This window comes from Zeugodacus cucurbitae, chromosome 5 (assembly GCF_028554725.1).
Source record: "Zeugodacus cucurbitae isolate PBARC_wt_2022May chromosome 5, idZeuCucr1.2, whole genome shotgun sequence".
In the NCBI taxonomy this organism is placed as follows: domain Eukaryota; kingdom Metazoa; phylum Arthropoda; class Insecta; order Diptera; family Tephritidae; genus Zeugodacus; species Zeugodacus cucurbitae.
The window spans coordinates 67,886,853-67,912,600 of record NC_071670.1 but is presented as its reverse complement, the minus strand read 5'-3'; the positions used below and the strand labels follow the sequence as shown (position 1 = coordinate 67,912,600).

Genomic DNA, 25,748 nt, shown 5'->3' with positions numbered 1-25,748 from the left:
CAAGATTTGGCGCATGGTGAATATCTGGTCAGTTGTCGATTTTCCAGGTCTAAAGCCACACTGATAAGGTCCAATCAGATTGTTGACGGTGGGCTTTAGTCTTTCACACAATACGCTCGATAGAACCTTGTATGCGATATTTAGGAGGCTGATCCCACGGTAATTGGCGCAGATTGTGGGATCTCCCTTTTTATGGATTGGGCAGAGCACACTGAGATTCCAATCGTCAGGCATGCTTTCTTCCGTCCATATTCTGCAAAGAAGCTGATGCATGCACCTTATCAGTTCTTCGCCGCCGTATTTGAATAGTTCTGCCGGTAATCTATCGGCCCCCGCTGCTTTGTTGTTCTTCAAGCGGGTAATTGCTATTCGAATTTCTTCATGGTCGGGTAATGGAACATCTGTTCCATCGTCATCGATTGGGGGATCGGGTTCGCCATCTCCTGGTGTTGTACTCTCACTGCCATTCAGCAGGTCGGAGAAGTGTTCCCTCCATAATCCCAGTATGCCCTGGACATCGGTTACCAGATTACCACCTTGGTCTCCTCATGTAGAGACTCCGGTCTTGAAACCTTCGTTAAGTCGCTTCATTTTTTCATAAAATTTTCGAGCATTCCCTCTGTCTGCCAGCTTCTCAAGCTCTTCGTACTCACGCATTTCGGCCTCTTTCTTTTTTTGTCTGCAAATGCGTCTCGCTTCCCTCTTCAGCTCTCGGTATCTATCCCATCCCGCACGTGTTGTGGTCGTTTGCAATGTTGCGAGGTAGGCAGTCTGTTTTCTCTCCGCTGCGAGACGGCACTCCTCATCGTACCAGCTTGTTTTTTGTCGTTGCCGAAAACCAATTGTTTCGGCTGCAGCGGTACGCAGTGAGTTTGAGATGCCGTTCCACAGTTCCCTTATACCGAGATGCTGATGAGTGCTCTCAGAGAGCAGGAGTGCAAGTCGAGTAGAGTATTTCGTGGCTGTCTGTTGCGATTGCAGCTTTTCGACGTCGAACCTTCCTTGTGTTTGTTGACGGGCATTCTTTGCTGCACAGAGGCGGGTGCGTATCTTCGCTGCGACCAGATAATGGTCCGAGTCTATATTTGGTCCTCGGAGCGTACGCACGTCTAAAACACAGGAGACATGTCTTCCGTCTATCACAACGTGATCGATTTGGTTCCGCGTGTTTCGATCAGGAGACAGCCAAGTAGCTTGATGTATTTTCTTATGCTGGAATCTGGTACTACAGACGACCATATTTCGGGCCCCAGCGAAGTCGATCAGCCTCAGGCCGTTTGGCGATGTTTCGTCATGGAGGCTGAATTTTCCGACTGTTGTGCCAAAGACACCTTCTTTACCCACCCTGGCGTTAAAATCACCAAGCACGACTTTTACATCATGGCGGGGGCAGCGCTCATAGGTGCGTTCTAGGCGCTCATAGAAAGCATCTTTGGTCACATCGTCCTTCTCTTCCGTTGGGGCGTGGGCGCAAATCAGCGATATGTTGAAGAACCTCGCTTTGATGCGGATTGTGGCTAGACGTTCATCCACCGGGGTGAATGCCAGGACTCTGCGACGGAGTCTCTCTCCCACCACAAATCCAACACCAAATTTGCGCTCCTTTATATGGCCGCTGTAGTAGATGTCACAAGGACCCCCCTTCTTCCGTCCTTGTCCCGTCCATCGCACTTCTTGGATGGCGGTGATGTCAGCCTTAAGTCGTATGAGGACATCAACCAGCTGGGCAGAGGCACCTTCCCAATTAAGGGTCCGGACATTCCAGGTGCATGCCCTTATATCATTATCCTTAAAACGTTTGCAGGGGTCGTCATCAAAAGGGGGGTGTCTCATCCGAGGCTTTCGTAGATTTTTCATTGGGGGGTGTTTTTATGTGGTGGGTCCCAAACCCTACGCACAACCGCATAAGCGGGCTTCGCCTTCTCACTTTAGCTCGCCTTCAAACGGATGTCTGTTGGCTACCCAGAGGATACTTGGTCTAAACCGGAAGTCGTGAGCTGCTTGAACCATGTGGAGAAGAATCGTTTCTGGCCACTCCCAAGTGAGTGACAATCAAAAACTTTCCTCACTTGCGTGAACTTCTACACATGATCCCATCCTCCAATTATTGGTAATATTAAATTAAGTGAGCGTATAGTCTTCGATATATTGTATCTTGGTGGTGAAAACGAGTGAAATTGGTTTAGGAATTACCTCAGTCCCCATATACTATTTATGGTGAGATTTTCGTTATTCTATTGAATTTTATGCCGAATATATGGGTCGAATAGTGTTATTTTTATAAAATTACATCAATAAATTGAGAGAGTATTAAATGTTCGGTTGCACCCGAACTTAGCCTTTCCTTGCTTGTTTTTGTTTCCATTAATTTGTTTAAGTAATTTTTCTTTTGAAAACGCAATTATTGAGAACGACTTGAATAGTTTCAAAAATACACCGTTTCCAAACGGGTAACTACTTATATACGCACTAAAATGTTTTTACGAATGATTTTTTATTATCATTCTAACTTTACTTATTTCTCTGTGATGTGTTCTTTTTTTGTTTTGTTATTATTTTGAGTTTATAAGCCTTTTCAACTTTTGATGCAAATCGTTTTCGTTGCTCTTGCTGCTTCACAATATGCATTCAAATGAGCCACACACATACAAACCTGTGCTTCTGCTGGGCTTATTTTTGGTGAACACTTTGTTTATGTTTTATGCGTTTTTGCACTTAAAACGTACGTCAGCACACACACACATACATACATACATGCATACCAACTCGTAAATAATTACTTTTATTGTTGTAATTTGTAGTTTTTGGAAGGCATTTCTTTTTGGTCTGCACGGCACGTTTCAAGATCGAGGTAACTTCAACGAAACTAAAAATTTTACAAATACTTTTGCGGAAAAGTAAACAAAAGCCTTTGCAAAAACACACACACACACACATGCGGTACAATAAAGCCAAAGCCACTACAGCTGCAGCACGTTTTTAGCCAAAACAATAATGACAAGTGTCATTGTTTCAATGCTGCCGTTGTTGTTGTGATTGTTGCTATTGCCATTGCTTATGCAGCATTTTTGTGCCCATTGCACATTTCGAGCTAGTGCTCACTTTTTATTTACTTTTATTTCTGTATGTTTACGCGGACGTGGGTATTCTGATGATTTGCATAAATAACACATACACACACACATATTTGTCTTGGATTTCTTGGCGCTGTTAGTGCCCCAAATGGCTTCATTAGCTAAGCTGCAGTTCACTGGAATTGTCGTTATCTGCAATAATGCTGTCGCTTTATTTATTATTCTCGAACGCTGATTTTTATTTATGATTAAATATTGTACATAACCAATCCGCTTACCGCTACTTTGGCTCCTTTGTCGGTTTTAGCTACTGGAATTTAAGTAATGCTTTTTAAATATACACCACCACTCATCCATCTGGCTTATTATTTTCATTTTCTTTGTGTGAATAGGAGTTTGATATTGCCATATCTAACAGTTTATATTAATTTATTAATATTAGTGCGCTTTATTATTTTCTTGATATCGCATTGAGTCTTTCCACAGAACCAAATCTTCTTTAAATCTCGTCAAGAATACTAGTAGTATACTAAAATAAAAATTCATTGTCTAAGTAAGTGGGTCAGTCCAGGTCTCCAGGTGCCTCATTCGGTTACTATATATATTTTTTTTGAAAATTTTAATACTTCCAAATTATTAACCAAGTTGTTCTCACCGTTGTCGGGTCTACCGAACCGGATTTTTGTACGGACAAGGACTTGAAGTATACCAAAAATTCGTTTTTGTAAATTTAAAAATTAGAAATTTACTATATTACTAATTATTTTCTAGATCGAAAGATTTTAATCAATTCTGAAGTGTAACGCTAATTTGGTCAGAAAAATAAGGACTAGTTGTTTATGGATAATTTATTATTAACTGCAATTAATAAGTTTAATTATTATTTATACTTATTTTAAACAATCAAATTAGTACAAATTGACATATTATTAAATATGCAGTCCAAATTTTTAATTTTTTTTTTTAAATTGAACTTTTATTAAACTTAAAGTTGTATAAATTATCTTTCAGAAACGAAGCATTTTAGTAAAGTCTAATTATTAGGTCTACAACTTTGCTTCGGCCGTTTTTTTTTTTTGTAAATTTAAGGCTTTATTGTATAAAAACGGTTACAAAAATGTTATTCAAAATATTGGCCGTCGCAAACTACTACTTTTGACCATCTTTCTGGCAGCATGCGTATTCCGTGACTAAAGAACTCCTAATCTTTCGAGTCGATCCAAGCATGAATCCAATTTTTGACTTCTTCATAAGAAGTGAAGTGCTCGTTAGCTAGACCGTGTGCCATCGATCGGAACAAGTGGTAGTCAGATGGAGCAACGTCTGGAGAATACGGCGAGTGGGGTAAGATCTCCCATTTCAGCGTCTCCAAATTTTTTTGACCACCTTTGCGACGTGAGGCCGAGCATTGTCATGCTGGAGAATGACTTTATCGTGTCTTTCCGTACTGTGACCGTTTTTCTTTTAGTGCTCGGCTCAAACGCATCAATTGCATCTTCGAAAATCTTCTCCCTTCCACCACCATGCCGGTCTTCGACTTCATAATCACCATTCATAAAACGTTGAAACCATTCGCGACATGTTCTTTCACTTAGGACAGCCTCACCGTACGTATCCGGAAGCATTCGATGAGCTTCAGCCGCACTTTTCTTGGAATTAAATTATAAAAGCAAAATTTCCCGCAAATGTCGAGAATTCGGCTCAAAAAGTGACATCTTGACAGTTGAGAATAAGTTTGGGATGCAAACAGATCTCTACAAATATTTTTTTTTGTTAGGTTAATGTTGACACAAATGTCCAAGATCGATATAAAACGATTTAATCGATTTAATTGACCAGTGCTTGACCCTAGAAGCAAAGTTGTAGTCCTATTAATTTAAATATTTATCATTTATTCCATTTTGAACTAGTTTGGCACTAGTTTACATGTAACCAATATTTGACAATTGCCGTCTCTCCTATCAAGGTATGATTTGTTTGTATGGAACTAAGTAGTCAGCTTAGTTTAGCTTAGTTAGACATGCGGTCGATACTAGTAATGCGATAGTTTATAGCTTCTTCATTTCTTACTGGGATAACCGCTGTTGCGATTCATACATGTGCCAGCAGCTTTTCCAGCAGACCAACTTTACTACTTGCTTAACAATTTGAATAAGTTGTAACGCTCAGCGTTTTGCATTTGCGCGATCAATAAATAAAGATATTTCCTTTACACTTTCAAATAATTATACGCGCACATGCAAGCGCTTGTCTTCTGCTGTGGTTTAGCAATGTTTTATTACAATTCGTAAACTATTATTAAATAAATTATTGCTCGAATGCAAATCGCCTCACCGCTAATTTACATAAATGTATGCAGATCTCTAGGTCTGCGCATCAGCTACATATATTTATATTTATAATTACGGCTTTTTAATTTAATTTAAAGACAACTAACGGTTAAACCACAAGCTTGAAGCGGCTTGCATAAACTCAAGCTCAAGCACGAGTAGCGCCAATGCTCATCTAGCTGCCGCGTTTAATGATGCTCGGCTTGCTGCTGTAGAGCTGTAGTCGCCGCACCATAGCGTCGGCGCGCGCTGCAGGTGCCCAAGTGTCTGCATACTCGTTCGTACTCAAATAGATCCGCCATGAAGCGGTAAAACGTCGACAGTGTGTAATTATATACTCGCAATAATTTTTAATAAATATGTGCATTTTTATTAATTTAAGCCCCTCTCCACCCTCAATGTTTCATTATTAGTTGATTAATTAGTTGAAACAAATTTTGTTAGAAGAAGCTGTGCGGATGTCAGATTGAGTTGCTTGACGCGCATCTTCGCTGGTCGCAAGTGCAAATGTGCAATATTTTTTACAAGCTTGGCAGTTATTCGCCTTTGCTGTGCGGTGCTTTTCGGCCATTTGATTTATTGTTGCTAAGAAAAGTTTAATTTGTTAGCGCTTAAATTAAAATATGAGGCTGACAGTGTGCGAGTTCGTGCCTTAAGTCTTTTGTTTCCCAACAATGGCGCTGTGTCATTGAGCTTCGCAGACATGAGATGAAGCGTTGAGTGCGCATTGCTGGAGCTCAAGTGACATATGCGCACTAAAAAGCTAGTTTTTTTGTGGTTAGAATTTTAAATATGAAAAATTATGCATTTATGTGACTTGAGGTTAAGTAGACTTGTGAGCGTAAGGGTTGAAAAAATTTAAAAAAAAATTGAAATTGAAATTTTAAAATCTGTGTTTCTAATTAAAAAAAAAAATCTTTGGATACTCAAAATTTAAAAACAAAATAATTTATTACTATACTCCAATTGCAGCTTTGCTCCTTTTAGCCTTCCAAGATATGTTTTTTTTTTGCGAATATGATATATGAGGCATTTCTGGAAAAAAAGCCACTTGAAAAAAAAAGTTCTTTATTTTCTTTGGCAATGATATATCTTATAGTATATGTAAAACCTAAAATAAAACATATGGTGTTAGGTCTGTGTAACGCGAGGTTGCCATACTGTATGGGGCCAAAGTTTTTTGTAAAAAAATTTTCGAACCGCCATAACTTTAAATCTAATGAACAGATTTTAAAACACCATTTGACTTTTTTGTACAGAATTTATCAAACTTCAAAACTGTGTATCGTAAAAATTTTTAAAATTAATATTTCATAGCAAAAAATTAAAATAACATTTTTTTTTGGAATTTTTAACCCTTTATGCCCCCTTCGATTTTTTTCGAAAATATCTTAAAATGTTCCTTATTTCATCACCTTTTTACCCCCCAAAGGGAATTTTGGGACAGCAATATTTGTATGAGCTACAAATAAAAAACCAACTCAGAACATGATGAAAAATCATTGATTTATGCACTATTATTATCTGCATTTAGCGTAACCCAGGATTAACGACGTGGACGTAGCAGATATTTAATCCCTTTTTGTTTTTTTAATTTTTTATTATTTTTTTTAATTTTTTTGTATTTTTTAAATTTTTAATTTTGTTTTTTATTTAAAATTATTACGTAGATTAGATTTTCAAGTGGCTTTTTTTCCAGAGAATGCCTCATATTTTCAACGTTTTATCTTTCTGCTTGCAATTTCTAGCTACTAATACTTGTGTGTAGAATATATACGCTCAAATATTTGTATTCATTTGCCTTATCTGTTTATTTACATTAATAATAAATTTAATAGTGTTTTTGGAACGTTGCCGCACGCATACATATTTCAACTTGTACGAGTAACATCCCAATATGGATTGCGGTTGGTTTTCATAATGTACGCGCATGTGATTTGTTGACTGTTTGAAGCCTTGCCAAATGCCAGCTGCATAGACAATGAGACTGCGGTTTATTTAGCATTCAACTTCGTATGCAGCGCATGGTGTCTAATGCTTAACTATCTACTATCAGATCTGTGCCGTATTACCGGCTTTTGGTAGGCTAAGCGCGTATTGCGCGTAAATTGTTGAATGACCTCATGCACTTGAAAAGTTTAAAAGATTCTATGGAATTTTGCACGATTTTCGAAGAGGATGTGTGTATACAAATGCGCATTCTATTTTTTTTTCCAATAAAAAAAAAATTATTTGAATTGAAAAATAATCTAAATTCGTTTTTGATATTTTGGTATTCATATTTTTTGACATTTCTTGTGATGAAATCGTGCACAGCTACGAATACAGGACTGTTTTAATATTTCAAATAATTCTAATTTAATTTTTTGCATTATCTCAGATTTTAGTGGCCTTAAAGCTCCATACTTTCAATTCATGTACTAAAAAATATTTAAAAATAAATCTCTAAACTGAATATCAAATTTACCTCCTTTGAAGTTAACCAAGAACAGTTTTTTTTTATATCTAAACAAACAGTTAAATTAGTGAAACTCAACACTATCTTAAGTTTACCTCTCATTCATTCAATTTCGTTAATTAATCTCTCTCTCTCCCTCTTCCACATAGAACCGAAACAACTCGTGACCATTGGCAGTGCAACCGATGTGGATACTGAGAGTTTGGACGAAATCAATTTGAATACAAGTATCGAAGAAACACAAACGGCAACAGACTCCTCGGCCATTGTAAGCAATATTGATCCGAATGCGAATCCACTGTGGTCGGATGTAAACAATCCGCCGACAGATTCAATACTTAGTCAAGCAGCCTCGTCATTCTCGGCGCTGCCATCGGTGGCATCAAGCGTACTTTCAACCTTTTCCAAGCGCATCTCCGAATATTCGGCGTCCAATAGTCGCGAGCGTACACCCATAAGTGATAACGGTAATTTAGCACCACAGTTGGATATACAACCGGCGTATCTGCAGCAACAGTTCCAAACGCAACCGTATCAAGAGCAACAACAACAACAACCGAATTTGCAACAACAGTATTCATATTATAATAACGCACCATCGCATGCACCGCCCCCAGTAGGCGCTGATCCAGCGAGCGTTGCTGCCGTACCATATACAAGTGCCGTAGCCAGCGCCGAACCACCACCGGCAGCGCCGAAATTCTATACGCCCACAGAGGTGCCAACTTTGCCAGCAGCTGGTGCGGCAAATCCACCACCACCAGGCGGGCAGAATACCTATCGTTTGGCGGCGAAAAAGAAGTTGTACGCTCCCATACCTGGATTCTCAGAACAGACGAGTGGTGTTGGTGCTGCACCGCCGGCAGTAAATACGTTGAGCACTGCAACACCATTACCAGGCATTCCACCACTGCCACCACAACCGGCAGTGCCAACCGATCCGCTTGGCAATCCATTGCAAGCATATCCATACGAGCCGCATTACCAACAAACTGAGCAACACACGTTGAAACAGGAAGAACGCAGAACCGGCGGCCTCTTCTCGAATATAAGCAATTTAGTGCCAAGCGGTGTGCTTCAGAACATCTCTGGTTTAGTACAGTCGGCCACAGGCACTTTCGCGCAGGGCACAAATAAACCGTTTGCCGAAGAGTCTACACAGCAGTCGCAGTACGGTTATTCGGGCGCTTACCAGCAACCGCCTGTAGAGACTTCAAACGTTGGTGCAGCTCAATATTTTGGTGTTAGTGTAGGAGCGCCGCCAGCATCACAATTTTACCCGCAACCTGTGGAGGCTAATCAATCGTCGGCTGCATTTTTCGCACCACCTCAGCAGTCGCAATTGCCATTACAACAACAACAACAACATAGTGCTGCCCCAATACCACCACCAGCAGCTCCACCAACTTCCCAATTATTTGCACCACCAGCGGTCGCATCAGTCGCAGCTCCACCACCGCCGCCTACTGCTGGATTTGTAGCTGCTCCTCCCAAAAGTGCCACACCGGATTACAACACACAACGTCCATCAGCATCCAAAACTCCAGTTACATTCTTCGATCCTACAAAACAACCGTCCACACCGGCTTCCTTCTTTGGTGCCCCACAACAACCAGTCGTTAACCCAACGGCGATACCATCGACTGATAACTCGAATTTATTGGCTGGACCACCACCACCCTTAAATATTGCTGCACCACCAACGGCAGCAACAGTTCCCTTAGCGGCTGTTCCCACATTTGGTTCGACACCTACGGTATTTACGGAAATTCAGCCACCACCCTTGGTTGAACCACCGAAGCAACCTAATTTATTCGCGACACCAGCGCAGATCTCCCAGCCACCGTCTTCAACTGGTATACCTTTGTTCCAGCAACAAGCTGCCGGGCCAAGCATTGCACCACAGGTGTCAACAGCTTCAGCTGCAGTAAGCTTTACTCCACCACAACCCGTCAGCACATTTCCACCGCCCACAGCTTCACCATCTCTTATCAACAACCAAACACCTCTCCCTCCAACAGCCGGCGGTACAACTTCGTTTCGTTTGCAGAAGGGTACACGACTCTACAAGAGTCCTTTAACTTCCGCTGAGACTGCACCAGTTCAAATACCGACTGGCTTAGCACAGCCTCTTGCTCCTCCAACAAGTTATTTCAATCCATTTGGAGCTGCTGCACCCGTGAGTGCAGCAAACCCCATCGCTCCACCAACAGTTCCATCTCTAGTACCCAGTTATTTCATCGCTCAACCTGCAGAATCTAGTGTTGGGCTGTTTACCGTTGATCAGCCAGAACCCGTTCTTAATAAAAATTCGGTACTTTCTGAACCACCACAAATCAGTGCTAATTTTAATGCGGATCTAACAGCAGTTGCTAAAGCTGAAGAACCACAACTATTCCCAGCACCCTCCTATCCAGAGAAAAACCCGGTAGAAAGTGTTATTCCTGAAACTTTAACAGCTGAAGACTTGGGAGCAATAATCCAACAACAAACTATTGAACCGGAGATACCGTCAGCCAGCGACTTAGAGACAAAAGACCTTTCTGTACCACTTGAGCATTCGCCTTCAACTCAGGAACAAAGTGAATCGCTGCACAAAGCTATAGATCAGCTATCGTTAAGCGAACCGTCACAAGAGATAATAAACAAGGAAAAGGATTTCCAACCTCCACAGAGTGTGCCGGTACCTGTAGGAAAAGAAATTTCGCAAAGTGCACAGGAGTCTTCATTTTTCAATCCGCAAACGTTCCAACCAGAGTTCCCACATACTGTGGCAGATCATTTATCTGAGTCCCAAGAGTCACAAATTCAGCAAGAAACTGAATCTAAGAGTGTTGCGCCCATAGAAGAGCAACTGACAACTGAAAGCAAACCGGAGGAATCAATTCAGAAACCCATTCTCGAGTCACACAACCAACAAACTGAGTTGAATTCACTTCAAGAAACCGTACTTCACACTCAAAGTTTACCATCACAAGAAGCTCATTTGACTCAGCAAGCCGTACCACCCCCACCAACGTCCAACCAACTACCAGTTGTAAATCCGCTTCTACCACCAATTCTGCAGCCAACACAAAGTCAAAACTCAAATCCATTTCGTAAGAACATTGGAGCTTCACCATTTGCGCCGATTCCACAACCGCACAGCGAAACACAACCGAAATTAGCAAATTTCTTTGCCGATGCGCTAGGCGTTACTGGCTCTGGAGCAGCGGAATTTAATATATTTACGCCATCACAACAGCCACCATTGGCCAGCACCACTGAGCCACAATTGTCTACAATTCAGGCAGCAGACGCCGCACAGACGCCTGCAGTTCCTGTTATTATCCCCGCTCCTGGTGCGCCTACTTCAGTGCCAAGTGCAGCAGGATTCTTCGGCTTCGTCGAACCGACACAATCGAGTTTCTTTCAACCCTTGCCATCGCAGCACGCAACCGAATTTCCAACACTACCGCCACTTAGCGGTGTAGCACCACCACCACTTGCAAGCGAGGCGCCAAACGCAGCCGTGGATATTCCACAAACCCCACTGGGTATTCCTCCACCAATTGGCTTTGATAATATACTCCCACCAACGCCTTTCGCAGCAACACAAATCGGAAATCAAGTACCAACTGCGCCGCCTTCAGTGTGCGCTGACACCGATACCGTTTCCGTTGCGGCAGCGTCTGTACCGACAATCCCTCAGGCATCCCCACTTACAGGTGGCAACACTGAAACTCAGCACTCAGCAGTCGTAAATTCATTTTCGAATTACTTCAATCAAACAACAAATCTTTCAGCTGATAGTAAACAATTACAGCCGGAGCAACAACAACAGGAACTTCCGCAGATAGTGCAACCCGTTGCAAGTTTACCACTATTGGCGGATACTAGTTCTTCCTCCGCTAACTTCTTTGACACTTTTGCACCGCAACCAACGCCATTGCTGCCCACAGCAACCGACGGCAACTCGTTAGCAACTCAACCGCAACAACCACAGCAGCCGTTTACACAAGCGAACGAAGAGCAACGCTTGCAGAATTTCTTTAACAATCCACCGCAACGTGAAAACAACGCTGGGGTAGGTGATCTCGGCTACGATTTGGTGCATAGCGGTCTGGCCGTACGCCATTTGGGCTCAGTCACATCTGTTTCGAATGTGGTAGAGCCGCCCTCATCATCGTGCTCAGAGTTTTCCGAATTGAATAACAGTAACGTGAACCCGCGCATTTTGCCTGCGGAGCTACTAGTCAAGCGTAGTCCTGAGAAAAGCGTCATCGTTGCAGAGACGCAGCAAACAGTGTTGCCAGTAACTGCTGAAGCCAAGCAGGAAGTACCAGTTGCTGTCGAGCCAATACAAGTAGTTGATACACCACTTGTTGAGTCCACGGTCGCGAATTCCGTTAACGACTTACCGCTGGAAAAGCACTACGAAGATTTACCAGAGGAAGTCTTACGTGAGTTGAGAATGGCCAATCTGTTGACAGGCGAAAAGGCTGCGGCTTCGGCACCGCCAATGACTGTGGTGAGTTTGAATAAATAAATAGAAGTAAAGGCCCAAACTATTTCATTTTTATCTTTTTAGCCTTACTCACCGGCAGTCAAGCACTGGTTCTATAAACGACCATCCGGCAGTAATAAGTTTATCTGGACACCTTTTAGTCACTATGACTCCGCTTTGTTGGAAATTACATTAACTATGGGTAAGTCTATAACAAAATAAATCCAATAAAAATTAAGGGAACTCTCTTTTCCTCTTTCACACAGATAATGCGCCAAATATTGTCGCCGTCGAGGGTGGACGTTACGATGTCAATATAAGTGAACGCACCAAAACTCCAGTCTACTGGCAGAGCGCACCGATTGAGGTAAGACGCTGCTCATGGTTCTACAAGGGCACCGATTCCAAAATGGTGCCATACGAGGAGTCCATAGCCGATCTGCTTGAAAATGAGTACAAGCAGGCGGTAGAGAGCGCCGAGTGGCATAAAAAGATCGTGTTGTCTATGAATGAGCAGGTGACATTCCATGGACCCACAGTCATCGTACACTTCCAGCAGCAGCAATCCAGCGATGCCTGGGGTGGCACTACAGTGAGTTGAATTTTTTTAGCTGAGAAGTTTCAAAATCGTTTTAATAATAAAATATTTCCCATATTAACAGCAAACGACGACACGGCCACGTGTGGTGAAACGCGATCTGGAAGAATTCAGTATTGAACAGGGCGAATCACAACGCGTCGATCATTTGCTGCTCATGGTGCACGGCATTGGTGCAGCTTGTGATCTGAAAATGCGCAGCGTTGATGAAGTTGGTTAGTGCATTCTACAGAATTTTTATCAAATTGCCTTATATATGTTTATATTATTTCTCATTTCCTTAGTCGATGACTTCCGCAACATCGCACAGGCTCTGGTGCAGTCACACTACAAGAATTCAACCGAGATGGGTGTAGTTGGCCGCGTTGAGGTGTTGCCCATTTCATGGCACAGCCATTTGCATTCAGAGGAAATGGGTATTGATGAGAAGCTACGCTCGATTACCTTGGAATCCATACCGAAATTACGTAACTTCACCAACAACACACTGCTCGACGTGCTCTTCTACACCAGTCCAAAGTATTGTCAGAAAATTATGAATACCGTAGCGGCTTCGATGAATGAAGTCTACAACAAGTACCGTGAACGACATCCCGATTTCAATGGTGGTGTGTCGGTGGCGGGCCATAGCTTGGGTTCGTTGATACTTTTCGATTTGTTGTGCCACCAAAAGGCGCCAAAGGAGTGCGAGGAGCAGAACTTGGTGAGTTAATTTTCATTGTTCTAGTATTATAAAACATTACCCAACATTAACATTCCGATATTTTGAGGAATAATATTAAGTTGATAATCCATGGTTGGATTTATGTCCGGATCCGTTCAGATTACATGAATCCGACTGTCGACGATTTTTGTCTGACTTAAAATCCATTATTATCTTTTTAAAGAAATGTTTGCTTCTTCATAAAAATAAATTATTCATTTTCTTTTCAGGAAAATCCCGATCAGCTTGGTGGCAGCCCCATGGACGTTAGTAACGATGATCTGAGCGTCACAAGCTATACAATGGGTCCCGCTGGCACTGGCCAACCCTTTATACATTATACACAGCTTAATTTTCAACCGAAGAAATTCTTCGCCTTGGGTTCGCCCATCGGTAAGCCTCTCTTTCGACAAGGTAGCGCTTTGTTCTCGTACTATATATTATTTTTTTACTCCCTTGTTAGGCATGTTCGTCACAATACGCGGCATTGATAAATTGGGCGTTGACTTTCGGCTGCCGACTTGCTCTGGCTTCTACAACATATTCCATCCATTCGATCCGGTTGCCTATCGCATCGAAGCGCTGGTCAATCCAGACTTAAGCGGTGTGCGACCAGTGCTGATACCACATCACAAAGGTCGCAAACGCATGCATTTGGAGTTGAAGGAGACAATGACGCGTGTAGGTGCCGATTTGAAGCAACGCTTTTTGGATACATTCAAAAATACGCTGGAGAGTGTTAGCTTCCTGGGTGGTAGTACGACGCGCAGCAGTCGCGAGGCGGAAGAGACCATGTCAAAGGAAGTGGATAAGGTAGGTGAAGGAAGAGAGCGCGATTGAGAATATGCTATGAAAGTGATTAACTGTTCCTCCAAAGCTTAAAAAATTAAATATTAATACATAAATTCTTTCATAAATTTTCACAGGTCTTAAACATGCAAATCGATGCGGAGAAGCATAAAAAGTCCATGTCCGCCGAGGATCAACAACCTGGTTCATCACAGTCCAACACAGATACGTCGCGTACGCGCTCAGATTCTGTGTCAACATCACAATCCGATTCCGACATGGTGGAAATTGATTTTCCGCTCGGCAAATTGAACGACTCCAAACGTATTGATTACGTGCTGCAGGAGGCGCCACTCGAATTCATCAACGAATACATATTTGCTCTGGGTGCACATGTCTGCTATTGGTAAGTGTCTCTTCTCCTCTCACAACAACAACAACTGAAATTAATATTATTTTATTCTCTTTCTCTGCAGGGAATCCGAAGACACGATACTCTTTGTAATGAAAGAGATTTACACCGGTCTGGGCATTAGTCCCGACAATCAGGTGCCACAGCAGACCATGACAATTGAGCGTCCCAGCTCGAGAAACAGCAATCCGCTATCACCCATCAGCGAGAAGCGTTGAGTCACAATTGAGCGGAGTAATAATTAAATAGTTTAAAGTTAGTGTTATAAATTCAATAGTGCAGCGACATAAATGGCCATTCAAACGATTTCGATTTCGATTTCGAGCTAACTATTTAAGACAAAATCCTTTGAAAAGTTATTATGTGACCAACTTAGTTTACATTTTCTTTAGTATTTATTCTTGTACAAAGAGAGCTATCCGAATTTGTATTAACAAGCTGTTACCTGCACTCCGTCTTCTGTATAATGCAAATACATTTAGTTTAGCTTTAATCGTTGTTGTTATATATTAATCACTTATAAAACTACTTCTTGACATAACAAGCAAATAACAATACGAAATACTAATAATTTTTATTTTTTTTTTAATTTCATTTTTTACTAACATTTTATGTACTTGGAATATATGCAAACCTAGCTTTGACACAATAAAGAATATAATTGTAAATGTAAACGAATTCTTTAATATAATAAATAAACCATTTTGTTTCAATATGTGTGTTGCTTTTAAAATTTCCGTTATGCGACGGATTATTTGAGTCGACTACTAAATTGAATACTAAAACTGCTTACTGCTTCTTATTCTCCTTTGTGTCGCCTGTTGTTATTGCTCCCCGTTTGATTAGTATTAGCCGCTGTAGTATTTCCTTCAACTTTTCGCCCCTTGCCATTCTTCTTTTGTTTTTGTACATAGAAATGATTAAGCTTTAATTTATTTTCATCAATTGCAGCCAGTTCTGACTGCGATAGTCCATTCACAATGTTTCCTATGATGCTGACCTTTAAAGATCAATAAAATTTGTTTCATAATAACAAATTTAATGCCATGAATAGTGGTCCTAATAAAACTCTTCATTCGTTCTACCGTCCATGCTTCTGAATATCCTTTCACCCGTCCGTTCATCCATCCATCCAACCATCCGTGCGTTCTTTCATCCACCCGTCAGTCCTTCCGAACATATATCCATCCGTCTGTCCATTCATCCGACCATCCTTCCAATCGTATGTCCAAAAATCCGCTCGTATTTCCAACCGTCCTTCCGAACGTCCATCTGTTCGTCTTTTCAACCATATCTCCATCCGTTCATCCTTCCAACCATTCATACGAACGTCTGACATTATGGCCGTCCGTCTATCCTTCCGAACGTTCGTCCGTCCAATTGTTTTTTATATTGAATAAAGAAATATGTAAATAAACTTCCAACCATCCATCCGTTCTTCGATCATCCTTCAGAACGTCCACCATCCCAACAGTCCATCAGTCCGTTCATCCGTCCATCCATCCATCCTTCCACTTTCCACTTTCCAACCATTCATATCATCATATAATAAAGAAACATGTACATACTCACATCAATTTTGGACCAATCTTTGCAATCTCCAAAAGCATCTTTTTGCATTGCTAATTTTGCAAATGCCTGCAATTGAGTTTGTGGACAAGATTCGATGCCACCAATCCATTCGGCAGCAGCTCTAACAAAAACAAATAAATATACTGGAAGTTTCATGTTAAAACAAGGAGACTTCGAAAAAAATTACTTGAAAGCATCCGCATGCATGCGCTCAATGTCACTCTCATTCAGATGACACACGATTTCGCCCATCGAAATCAAATCATATTCCGAATATGTTTCCGGTACCTTACCCAGCCACTCGTGCCGTACTTTGCTGGCAATCAATTGCATTTGTTCATCATTAAAACCGTTATTTGTGTCGTTGCTCAATGTGTGCACACCACCGAATGCCTCCACCAACTCCACACGTGACATGCTAATGTTGTGCAGCTCCATCACGCTAATAGCTGGCAGTACTAAACGAATCTTGCCATACACCTCTGCTGGCACATTCTCGACGCCATCGAAAGCCTTAAGAACGAAAAAATGTGACAGTTATTTGTGCAGAAATTTCAAATTTTTGTGTGCTTACAATTTTTATTAGACGCCACACATTCTCACTAGTATTCACAGAGATGCTCTCACTGTTGGCTACACCAAGACAGGGTTCCAAGCTCACCCAATCGGTATTGCTAATATCCTTGTCCTGCAGCAAGGCTTGGCAGTCGTAATTCTGGCCGTTAAGCAAGCACACGTTGCTAACAGACAATACAAAAGCCGCTGCCGCGCATTTGTGCGTGAACTGCATTTCGCGGAATTCGAGCGGAGAATGTGAAATTTTATGCACTTTACCTTGATTTGCGCTTAGTAAGTGTACTCGTATGTATGTGGGTCATATGTCAATCAAGTATAGGCTTTGAGTGATGCATCCAATTTGGAGAGTTCATGGGTGATCAAAGGAGAATCAATAGTGCTTTTGAAATTTCAATAATTTGCTGGCGCGTATCATTAGAATGAGCACGGAATTCGATGTTGAAAAATGTTACGTATACGCGATGGCGCCAATGTGACTGATACATATATGCTTTATGTGATTGTTTATCAGTATTGTGTGTAGTAAATATTAAAAATTTATGAACACTAATTGAACGAAATTTATTCTCTTTCTGCTTCTTTTTCTTTAAAAAGCTTTAATTAAATTACAAAAAATTTATTTTTTCGCTTCAAGTGTCCAACATTATTATTGTCCAATTCCATATTAGATTATTGACTTCACATGTATGTGGAAATTATTTAAGAGATTATGACTCTAGGTTAGGTTAGGTTAAGTGGTAAAGTGGTGTTAAGTAGGTAAGACGCACCTAGGCCTTTGGGAGGCCCACTGTGATACCACTAGGACTGAGATCCCTCACACTATCGAGTCATCATTGAACCACGCTGTGGTCCTGATAAAGTGAAAAAGTTCACACAATTTAACATGAGCAACTTCGCCCACATCCTCGAGAAAACCGCATCCAATAGTTGCGATTCTTTTTCTGTACAGAGCCTTGCATCCACAAAGAAGGTGTGTACTCGTTTCTTCTTCTTCTTCTTCTTGGCAGCTCCTGCAGTAATCATTGAAAGGTAGCCCCAGTCTGCTGGCGTGTCTCCCAATCAGACAGTGTCCCGTTAACACCCCTACAAGGGTTCTTGTTTCATTCCTCTTAAATTTCAATAAGCGACAAGTACGGCTCTTATTCCACTCTGGTCACGTTTGTCTGCTTACGGAGCAAGTCGTTACTTGTGTCCATTGTGATTCAGCCATATCTACTGCATGTCTGCAGGTTGCCAGAGGTATATAGATTGCCTCTTTATCGGCCACCAACGGCAGTGTGGTGCCCAATCTGGCTAGTTCATCTGCCACACAGTTTCCAGGGATGTCACTATGTCCTGGGAACCTTTGCAGGTGTATCGTGAAACATGACGTCATTGTCAATAATAAATCCAAGCATTATTTCACTATCTTAGAAGATATTCTATGAGACTTAAATAATTTTAAAGCCGCTTGACTATCCGAGAATATGACTCTAAAAATATAATAATCGTTCATCTCCATAAAATTTATATGTGTTAATGTTTCAATATGTCTATGAGGTAAAAATATGTTTTTCAGAATTAAATTGAAGCAGTTTTATGTATCAGGCATATATTTTACGCGCTCCGTTTTGTATTCTACTGTTAAGTTATGTGCTTCTTAATACAAGTCTTGAAATTTCTCAATGCCAATGTATCAACACCATTGTAAAAGAATTTAACTAAAATCGTCAAGCTAACCACTCAACCCTGGCATAGTCATACGCAACAAAATCTTTAAAACCGGTCCTTCAAAGGTGGATTCTCTCAACCTAGCCACTCAGTCATGTCACTGATCGTATTGAACGAGAAAATCGAGTGGTCTTGAGCCTTTAACATAGTAAGAACTATCTTTATAATCGTTGGAATTTCGTTCTGCATATTCTCTGAATTTTTAAACTGTAGCCAAAGGACTTTCGGCTAGCAAATTGAGTAAGCGTCACCTCTAACTCCACACTTAAAGAACTTGTGTCGTTGATGAATTATTTTAGGATTATTTTATTATATTTGCTATATTGTATTAACATAAACATATTTTTTATATTATTACTAAACTAATATTTATAATTAAATTTTTCATTAATTTTACTAATAAAATATTCTTTTAACTAAATCAATTTATTTAGATTTTAGACTATGAAAGCATTATTGACTAAGTTTAAAGTAATATATTATTCATTAGCCTAAGAGTAATAGAATTAAAAAATATACAAAAATTAAATTAAATAAAGACGATTAAAAAAGCATTAACAATGAATTTCACTAACACACTATCGTAACTTTTGTACAACCATTCAACAATTTTTTCTTGAATTGATATTTATGTACACTTTATATAAACACCGTTCACCACCTTTCGTCAGTAAGCATTTGTTTCCTTAACGAAAATTGTATACATTTTATATGATGTTCCAACAAACGTACTCACTCAGAGAATATTTGCTTTCAAGCACTTCATTTGAACTAGCATACAAGTGGAACATTGAGCAGCAAAGATGATATATCATACTCCATAACTCTCTTTTACAAGAAAAAGTTAACAAAATAATTCTTCAAAAAGGTTTTAGGCTGAAGAGAGTTGTTGTTTGAAAGTTATCACCGCTAAGTAACACGGTGCTCTGATATTTCTGGTGACTCTCCTTTTTTGTTTACGAAACTTCATCTCGGAAGCCCACTAGAACACTCAAAACTCAAAAATACCCGCAACCGACAACGTAATTTTTCTAACGTGTATTGATCACTGCGGATGCCGCTAGTTCTCTCTCCTCTCTCTCTCTCTCTATCTCTCTCTCTATCTCTCTCTATCTCTCTCTCCCTCTCTGTCAGAAGGTGTGTCAATGATCACAGCTCATGTCCAGCGCCTCGATCAAACCTTTGACTTCAAAACTTATCATCGACCAGATCACCAATGCCGTCCACGCTGATGTTCAGTGATAGGGGTTTGTCTAGCGACAACAAAGATGGCGGCGATTTGGTTTGATCATCATCACCGCATAAGCTAAAAGAGGGCAAGTCTAAACTCAATGCGCTTGTGTGCTGGGAGCTATGTAGTTGACTGGAGCTGTGCATAAGATGGGATAGAGTTGAATGTTGTAGATGATGGTGATGCTGATGATGTTGTTGCATTTGATGCAATTGATTATGATGAATCGCATCCTGTTGCTGTTGTTGTTGATGCAATAATTGCATTTGATCATCGTTTTGTTGTTGTTGTTGCTGGTGATGTAATTGATCCAGCGAGTGATGAATCACCACACCACAGCCATCCACCGTTTGTCCGGTTTCAAATGACAAACCATGACCGAGTTGATCCAGTGCCGGCTTATCATTCAATGCCAACGCATGATCCAAATTGAGAATGCACTCGGCTTTGAAGTTATCAATTGTAAATTGGTCGACGTTGAGAAATTTCATTTCGTCATAAGTTGAATTTGTTGTAGCATCCAGATCCAGTGAGGTATTAAGACCGCCGCTAAGCAGGCTCACATGATTACTGAGACTGGTGTTGTGACTAAGTTGGCTGCCTTGCGGATCCAACAAATTGCTGTTATTGTTGTTATTGTTTGTAATAATTAAGGGAGGTGGCGTGTTCGATTGCGTCAGCGTGTGCGACATGCCGGACATTGTACTCGTGGGCGGATAAGTTGACCACTCCATGGAGACTCCACCGCCACGTTCCAGTTGATCGATATTGAGATTGAGAAATATATTTGGTGACATGCGAGACGGCGATAGGCAGCCGGAGCCAAACGGTGCCTTCGGCTCATTGTCAAGCGAGTTCGCAGACTGGGGCGGTGTGTCTGGTAACAGTGTGGTGCCTGTAATAAGTGCCAATAAATGTGGTTGTAAATCTATATATGATGGTTTGAAGTAGGTCTCACCTAAAGAACTGTCCAGCTGTGCGATGGCGTTTTCATCCGCGTACGTGGTCTGTGTGCCGAGACCATCTTCGACGTCTGGTAGATTGCCACCTGGCGCATCGCTACCGACTTTCTCCTGCTTGCGCCACTTAGCGCGCCTATTCTGAAACCAAACTTGTACGCGTGCCTCTGTGAGATCGATGCGCACCGCTAACTCCTCGCGAAAAAAGACATCCGGATAGTGTGTGCGCTGGAAGGCGCGCTCTAGCTCTTGCAATTGCAATGAGTTGAATGTAGTTCTGCAAGAAACATATATATGAAAAACAAGTGTGAGACGGGCGGGCAAGATGTGAGTTAGCTAAGTATGAGTGGGATGGCAGTCGCATATTTTTCTTTTTGGAATGCCTACAGTGGTGTGCTTAAAGTAAGCACGTAAATTACGCAAATGTCACCACCTACCCCCGCTATGGGAAACAATGGTATGCTTTTGTTGTTATCGTGTTGTTGTATATAGTTTTCATCGTATAGTATTACTGTCAGTTGGTTCAATGTACTTGTTGTGCTTCGCCTTACTACTTAGTCAGTCGGTCATTTCAAAATTGTTTCGATCTTCTATTTTCCACGCACTGTGTTTTTAGCTTTAGCTTGTCTACTTTTGGTATTTCTTCTCACCACCAATATTTTATTCTAATCCGCGATGGGTAGTCACTGGGAGAGTGGAATTGTGAAACGTGTGAAAATATATTTGAAACGTAAATGCCTCCTCATATATGCCTATTTCCATATGACCATATCTACCTTATAAGACTTTTACTTTTAGCGTGTTTTCGTTCTGTGTGGGAGAGAGTAGAGAAAATAAGTGGTAACTATTTATCACTCGCGTGAAACTGCTTAGACATGATGTAATGATGTTTTTCTATATATGTAAGTATGCATGTTTACTGCTGCTTTTTATTATCGATTCTGGGGATTTGTTTCTATTTGCAAAAATTTTATATACTCTCATATTTATTTTTCCATTTTGAGAGATTTGATGAGAAAACAGCAACAAAGGTTAGTGGGTAGATAACGACAGTTGAACTGATCTGCGAATACAGGATATATTTCTCTGGTGTTCGAAATTTTGATATTTTAAGAGATGTATGGATTTAATGACAGCTTATCCTTTGTCAAACTCTACTTGAGGTAGACATCTCAGTCTCACAAAAGCTGAATTGTGGCGGAAATTGTATAGACGCCTATTGGACAGTTTCTAGTTAAATCTCATAGAGTTGCGGAAGGATGAATTTTGCTAAGAGATAGAAGATCAATGGACCTCTCACATTCCACTCCGTACAAGTACTGCTTTCTAAGCAAGGGGACAACGAAGCACCGACATATTATTAGACTAATGAAATTTGGACAGTTATTAGCGATTATGTTATGACCAGTCTCGAGTGGGCAATAGCAACTATTTTACTATTCTTTTATTCAAAAATTAAATTTCAGACATGATGATGTTGATCATTCCCCCAATAGTTGTTAAAAAATTTAATGTGAAGTAACTTATTTCCCGGTACAATTTGAGATGGATTGAAGGATGATGAATACTGAACCTCGTGTTTTTAAACAAACCGGAGGTTATAATGTAATGGGTACAGATTAGACAAAGATAGCGTTCGCAAGACTGACTGTCTCGGTAGACATACTTTTGACCATGCGAACTTGCCGGAATAGACATTAGCCGTCTCGTCGTCTCTTTAGCGATACGTAGGGATCTTATTTGCGAGGTTTTTGACACGTTTCCAATATTAAAGCTCATATTCCGGACTATCAGCTATTCCAAAATTGAGAAATTTCTGATTTCATCCCTGACTTTTAATATAGTTACAGAATAAGATTCAGGACAGAAGACAGGTGTGATTTCTTCAGAGATTTGATTTAGAATAAAATTTGAGCCGTGCAGTCCTTTGGCTCAACTAATAGGAATATAAATTGTTCATCTCTTGAAAATATTACCAACGATTTCAAAACAAAATTTCCATAATTTTGTACTGAATCGTCTGATAACTATTTTACTGACCGTAATATTACAAAATATCGAAAACACAATCACATAATTTATTTTTCTTAATGGAAAAGTGTGTCTGAGCTGCTGTTCTTGACGGATTTTTGTTTTTTCAATTGCATACCTGTATCGTCTCTGTTTTCGCTTCATTGTGCTTTTCTCCATAAGAGAATTTAACGATTTATTGGTGTCTTGACGAGCTGTGTTTCATATTCATTATTGTCTAACCACTTGTATAAGGAAACCTTAAGTTTTATCCTGCTGTCCGTTCACATTTTTTCAATTTTTATATTATTTTTAGTTACTGCATTTGTTTTCTTTTTATTTACATAAATAAATTCGAATGTAAAATTCACTTTTTATAACAACGAAATATTCATAGTAGATATGTATATTTATATATATTTCTCCACATTATCCTTCACAATATAATTTTTCCTCCTTTTGATGATCGAGATGACCATGATTTCATATTTTTTTAACAATAGTGTATTTTTATTTAAATAAAATATTTTCCAGCAACACACACACACACACAATGAAATGCTGCTATGCAAACCGTTATGCTCGCATGTTTTGTACGATTTTAGTCTTCTGGTTGTCCAACCGACGATGTCACCAACTAGACTAATTTAGGGGATTGTGTTGGCATGTTCTGAACTTTAGAAGTTCGTGGCGGAAGCCTTAGAAATTTTATGTTCTACGACTACGACTGTTCACCGATTTTTTATATTTTTTCTATTTCTGCTATTTTTATTTTTATTTTTTTTATTTTGACTTGTCTTTTTATTTCAGCATTTTTTGCATTTCAGCTTTACTATTTATACTGTTATTTTGTTTTTAACACTAAGGCTGTTGTTGCTATTGTTGCTGCTGTTGTTGTTGTTGCTGTGGCGTATTATTCATTTCTCTCATTTGGTGATTATTTTGAAATCCCTATTGCACTTGCTACAAAAAATTATTATCGCCGTTGCGTATTTATTTTGTTTACGATTGTAAGGTTTTATTGTTGTTGTTGTTAATATTATCCTCTTTAGCTTATAAGCTATTTACAGACATACAAACATATTTATTAAAATGACTTTTGTTATATGCGTAAAGTAAAGTAAAACATAGTTAGAGAGAGGACCTTCATATGTTGGTTGGATTTTGGGTAGATATTAGTAATTTAAGTATGAAAAATATATATTTTGGAAACATTGTGCTAGTGTGTGTTAGTTTATGATCTCATAGACTCAGAAAGAGAAAGCATATAATTTTATAACGATAAGATACAATATTCATACATAAAACAGGCTTTGTGAAAAACTTAGTACAGTTTTAAATTTTTTTTTTGAAAAATTCGATCTTATGCTTCAAAAAGCAATAGCCAATGTATTATACTTATTATAGAAATCTTCGATATTTTCGATACCGTTTTTATAGTCCATATAGGTCTTTTGCCACAAAATATGCCTCAGTAGCGCCAATTACAACTTCACTGTAACTTTTCATTATCTTGAGGTCTGAGGATAGAAAATATTCGCTGAAGGCATCTGGCTTTATTGACTATCGGACCAATATCGGTGCAAAATTTAGAATTTTTGTTCGATTTGATGCGGGTTTGTTTTACAAGTATGTGGATCAAAGCGCTTTATCGACGCTTGAAGCCCTGTCGTATCCACAACTACAAAGGATAGGCGACTTTAGCTGCCTAAGTGAGATGCATTGGATCAGCCCCTTTAACTTAACTTAACCTGTGTCGATTGTGAGATGGCGAGACACTCATTTTGTCGGTTCTACGTCAGTCGGATGCCACTCAAAGTTCCCGTGAAATCCTGAAGCTGAAGGAAACGCAGTTCTCCGTTTATTTAATTTAGAAATTATGAAGGGCTGACAAACCTTGAATGAATGCCTTCTTGTAATGCTTAAGTTTAAGTTCAGTATCATTGGAACCCCTGTTACTTTACCTGTTCGTATGTCTATTCCGTATGTAGTAGTAGTCTAGTGATTCTCTCTAGCATTTCAATAAGACCTATTTCTATAATATTTTTATATTTACTGATATAAAAGTAAATCTTTGTGAAGACTGAAAGATGATCACTGTACATTTGAGACGCCAAACCAAAAGACGCTTTATGTTCTACTTTGGACTGAGTAGGCAATTGAAAAGTAAAGTCCTCTCTCGACGAACCAAAATCAAACTCTACAAGTCGCTCATTATTCCCGTCCTGATGTATGGCGCTAAAGCGTGGACAATGACAACATCCGATGAGACTCTCTTTTCTCTTCTTTCTCTCTTTGCGATAGAAAGGTTTTGCGCAAGATTTATGGTCCTCTAAACATTGGCAACGGCGAATACCGCAGACGATGGAACGATGAGCTGTACGATTTATACGACGACATTGACATAGTTCAGCGAATAAAAAGACAGCGGCTACGCTGGCTAGGTCATGTTGTACGGATGGAAGAAAACACTCCAGCTCTGAAAGTATTCGATGCAGTACCCGCTGGAGGAAGCCGCGGAAGAGGACGACCTCCACTCCGGTGGAAAGACCAAGTGCAAAGTGACCTGGCTTCACTTGGTGTTTCCAGTTAGCGCCAAAAATCAAAAAGGAGGAATGAGTGGCGCTCTCTGGTGGATTCGGCTATAATCGCTTAAAGCGGTTCCTTCGCCAAATATATATATGTTCGAGGGAAGCAAATTCATTAAAAATGTTTTTTAAAGAGTTATCAACTGATGGAGACATAATTTTTCAAATAAAGTGGTGAGTGTTTTGCGACCTTTGTGAGTCACTAAATTTTTTTAATTAATGGCAGATTACATACTCAAGGAGTATAATTTA

At 40.0% G+C, this 25,748-nt stretch overlaps 3 protein-coding genes across 4 annotated transcripts in view; 1 reads left to right on the top strand and 2 right to left on the bottom strand.

Annotated features, from left to right (window-relative positions):
• Ddhd2_1 (mucin-17) overlaps positions 1 to 15,565 on the top strand; it is a 61,972-nt gene extending 46,407 nt beyond the window's left edge. For both annotated transcript variants that reach the window (XM_011183477.3, XM_029039962.2), the window contains exons 2-10: positions 8,012 to 12,372; positions 12,433 to 12,550; positions 12,615 to 12,940; positions 13,011 to 13,161; positions 13,231 to 13,649; positions 13,880 to 14,042; positions 14,113 to 14,462; positions 14,576 to 14,844; positions 14,915 to 15,565. In XM_011183477.3, the coding sequence (XP_011181779.2) occupies positions 8,012 to 12,372; positions 12,433 to 12,550; positions 12,615 to 12,940; positions 13,011 to 13,161; positions 13,231 to 13,649; positions 13,880 to 14,042; positions 14,113 to 14,462; positions 14,576 to 14,844; positions 14,915 to 15,068 (6,311 nt within the window). In that variant the 3' untranslated portion in view covers positions 15,069 to 15,565. The remainder of the gene's footprint in view (positions 1 to 8,011; positions 12,373 to 12,432; positions 12,551 to 12,614; positions 12,941 to 13,010; positions 13,162 to 13,230; positions 13,650 to 13,879; positions 14,043 to 14,112; positions 14,463 to 14,575; positions 14,845 to 14,914) is intronic.
• LOC114803950 (uncharacterized) lies at positions 15,252 to 17,048 on the bottom strand. Its single transcript, XM_054230543.1, has 3 exons — positions 16,610 to 17,048; positions 16,423 to 16,543; positions 15,252 to 15,850 (listed from the first exon to the last, which is right to left on the bottom strand). Exons 1-3 carry the CDS (start codon positions 16,858 to 16,860, stop codon positions 15,650 to 15,652), a joined length of 573 nt encoding a protein of 190 aa, XP_054086518.1. The 5' UTR covers positions 16,861 to 17,048; the 3' UTR covers positions 15,252 to 15,649.
• A 2,115-nt stretch (positions 17,049 to 19,163) lies between these two features.
• Positions 19,164 to 23,794, bottom strand: LOC105211824 (alpha-protein kinase 1). The gene is made up of 3 exons (XM_011183475.3): positions 23,048 to 23,794; positions 20,898 to 21,175; positions 19,164 to 20,834 (listed from the first exon to the last, which is right to left on the bottom strand). Exons 1-3 carry the CDS (start codon positions 23,086 to 23,088, stop codon positions 19,897 to 19,899), a joined length of 1,257 nt encoding a protein of 418 aa, XP_011181777.2. The 5' UTR covers positions 23,089 to 23,794; the 3' UTR covers positions 19,164 to 19,896.
• Between the last annotated feature and the right edge of the window lie 1,954 nt (positions 23,795 to 25,748).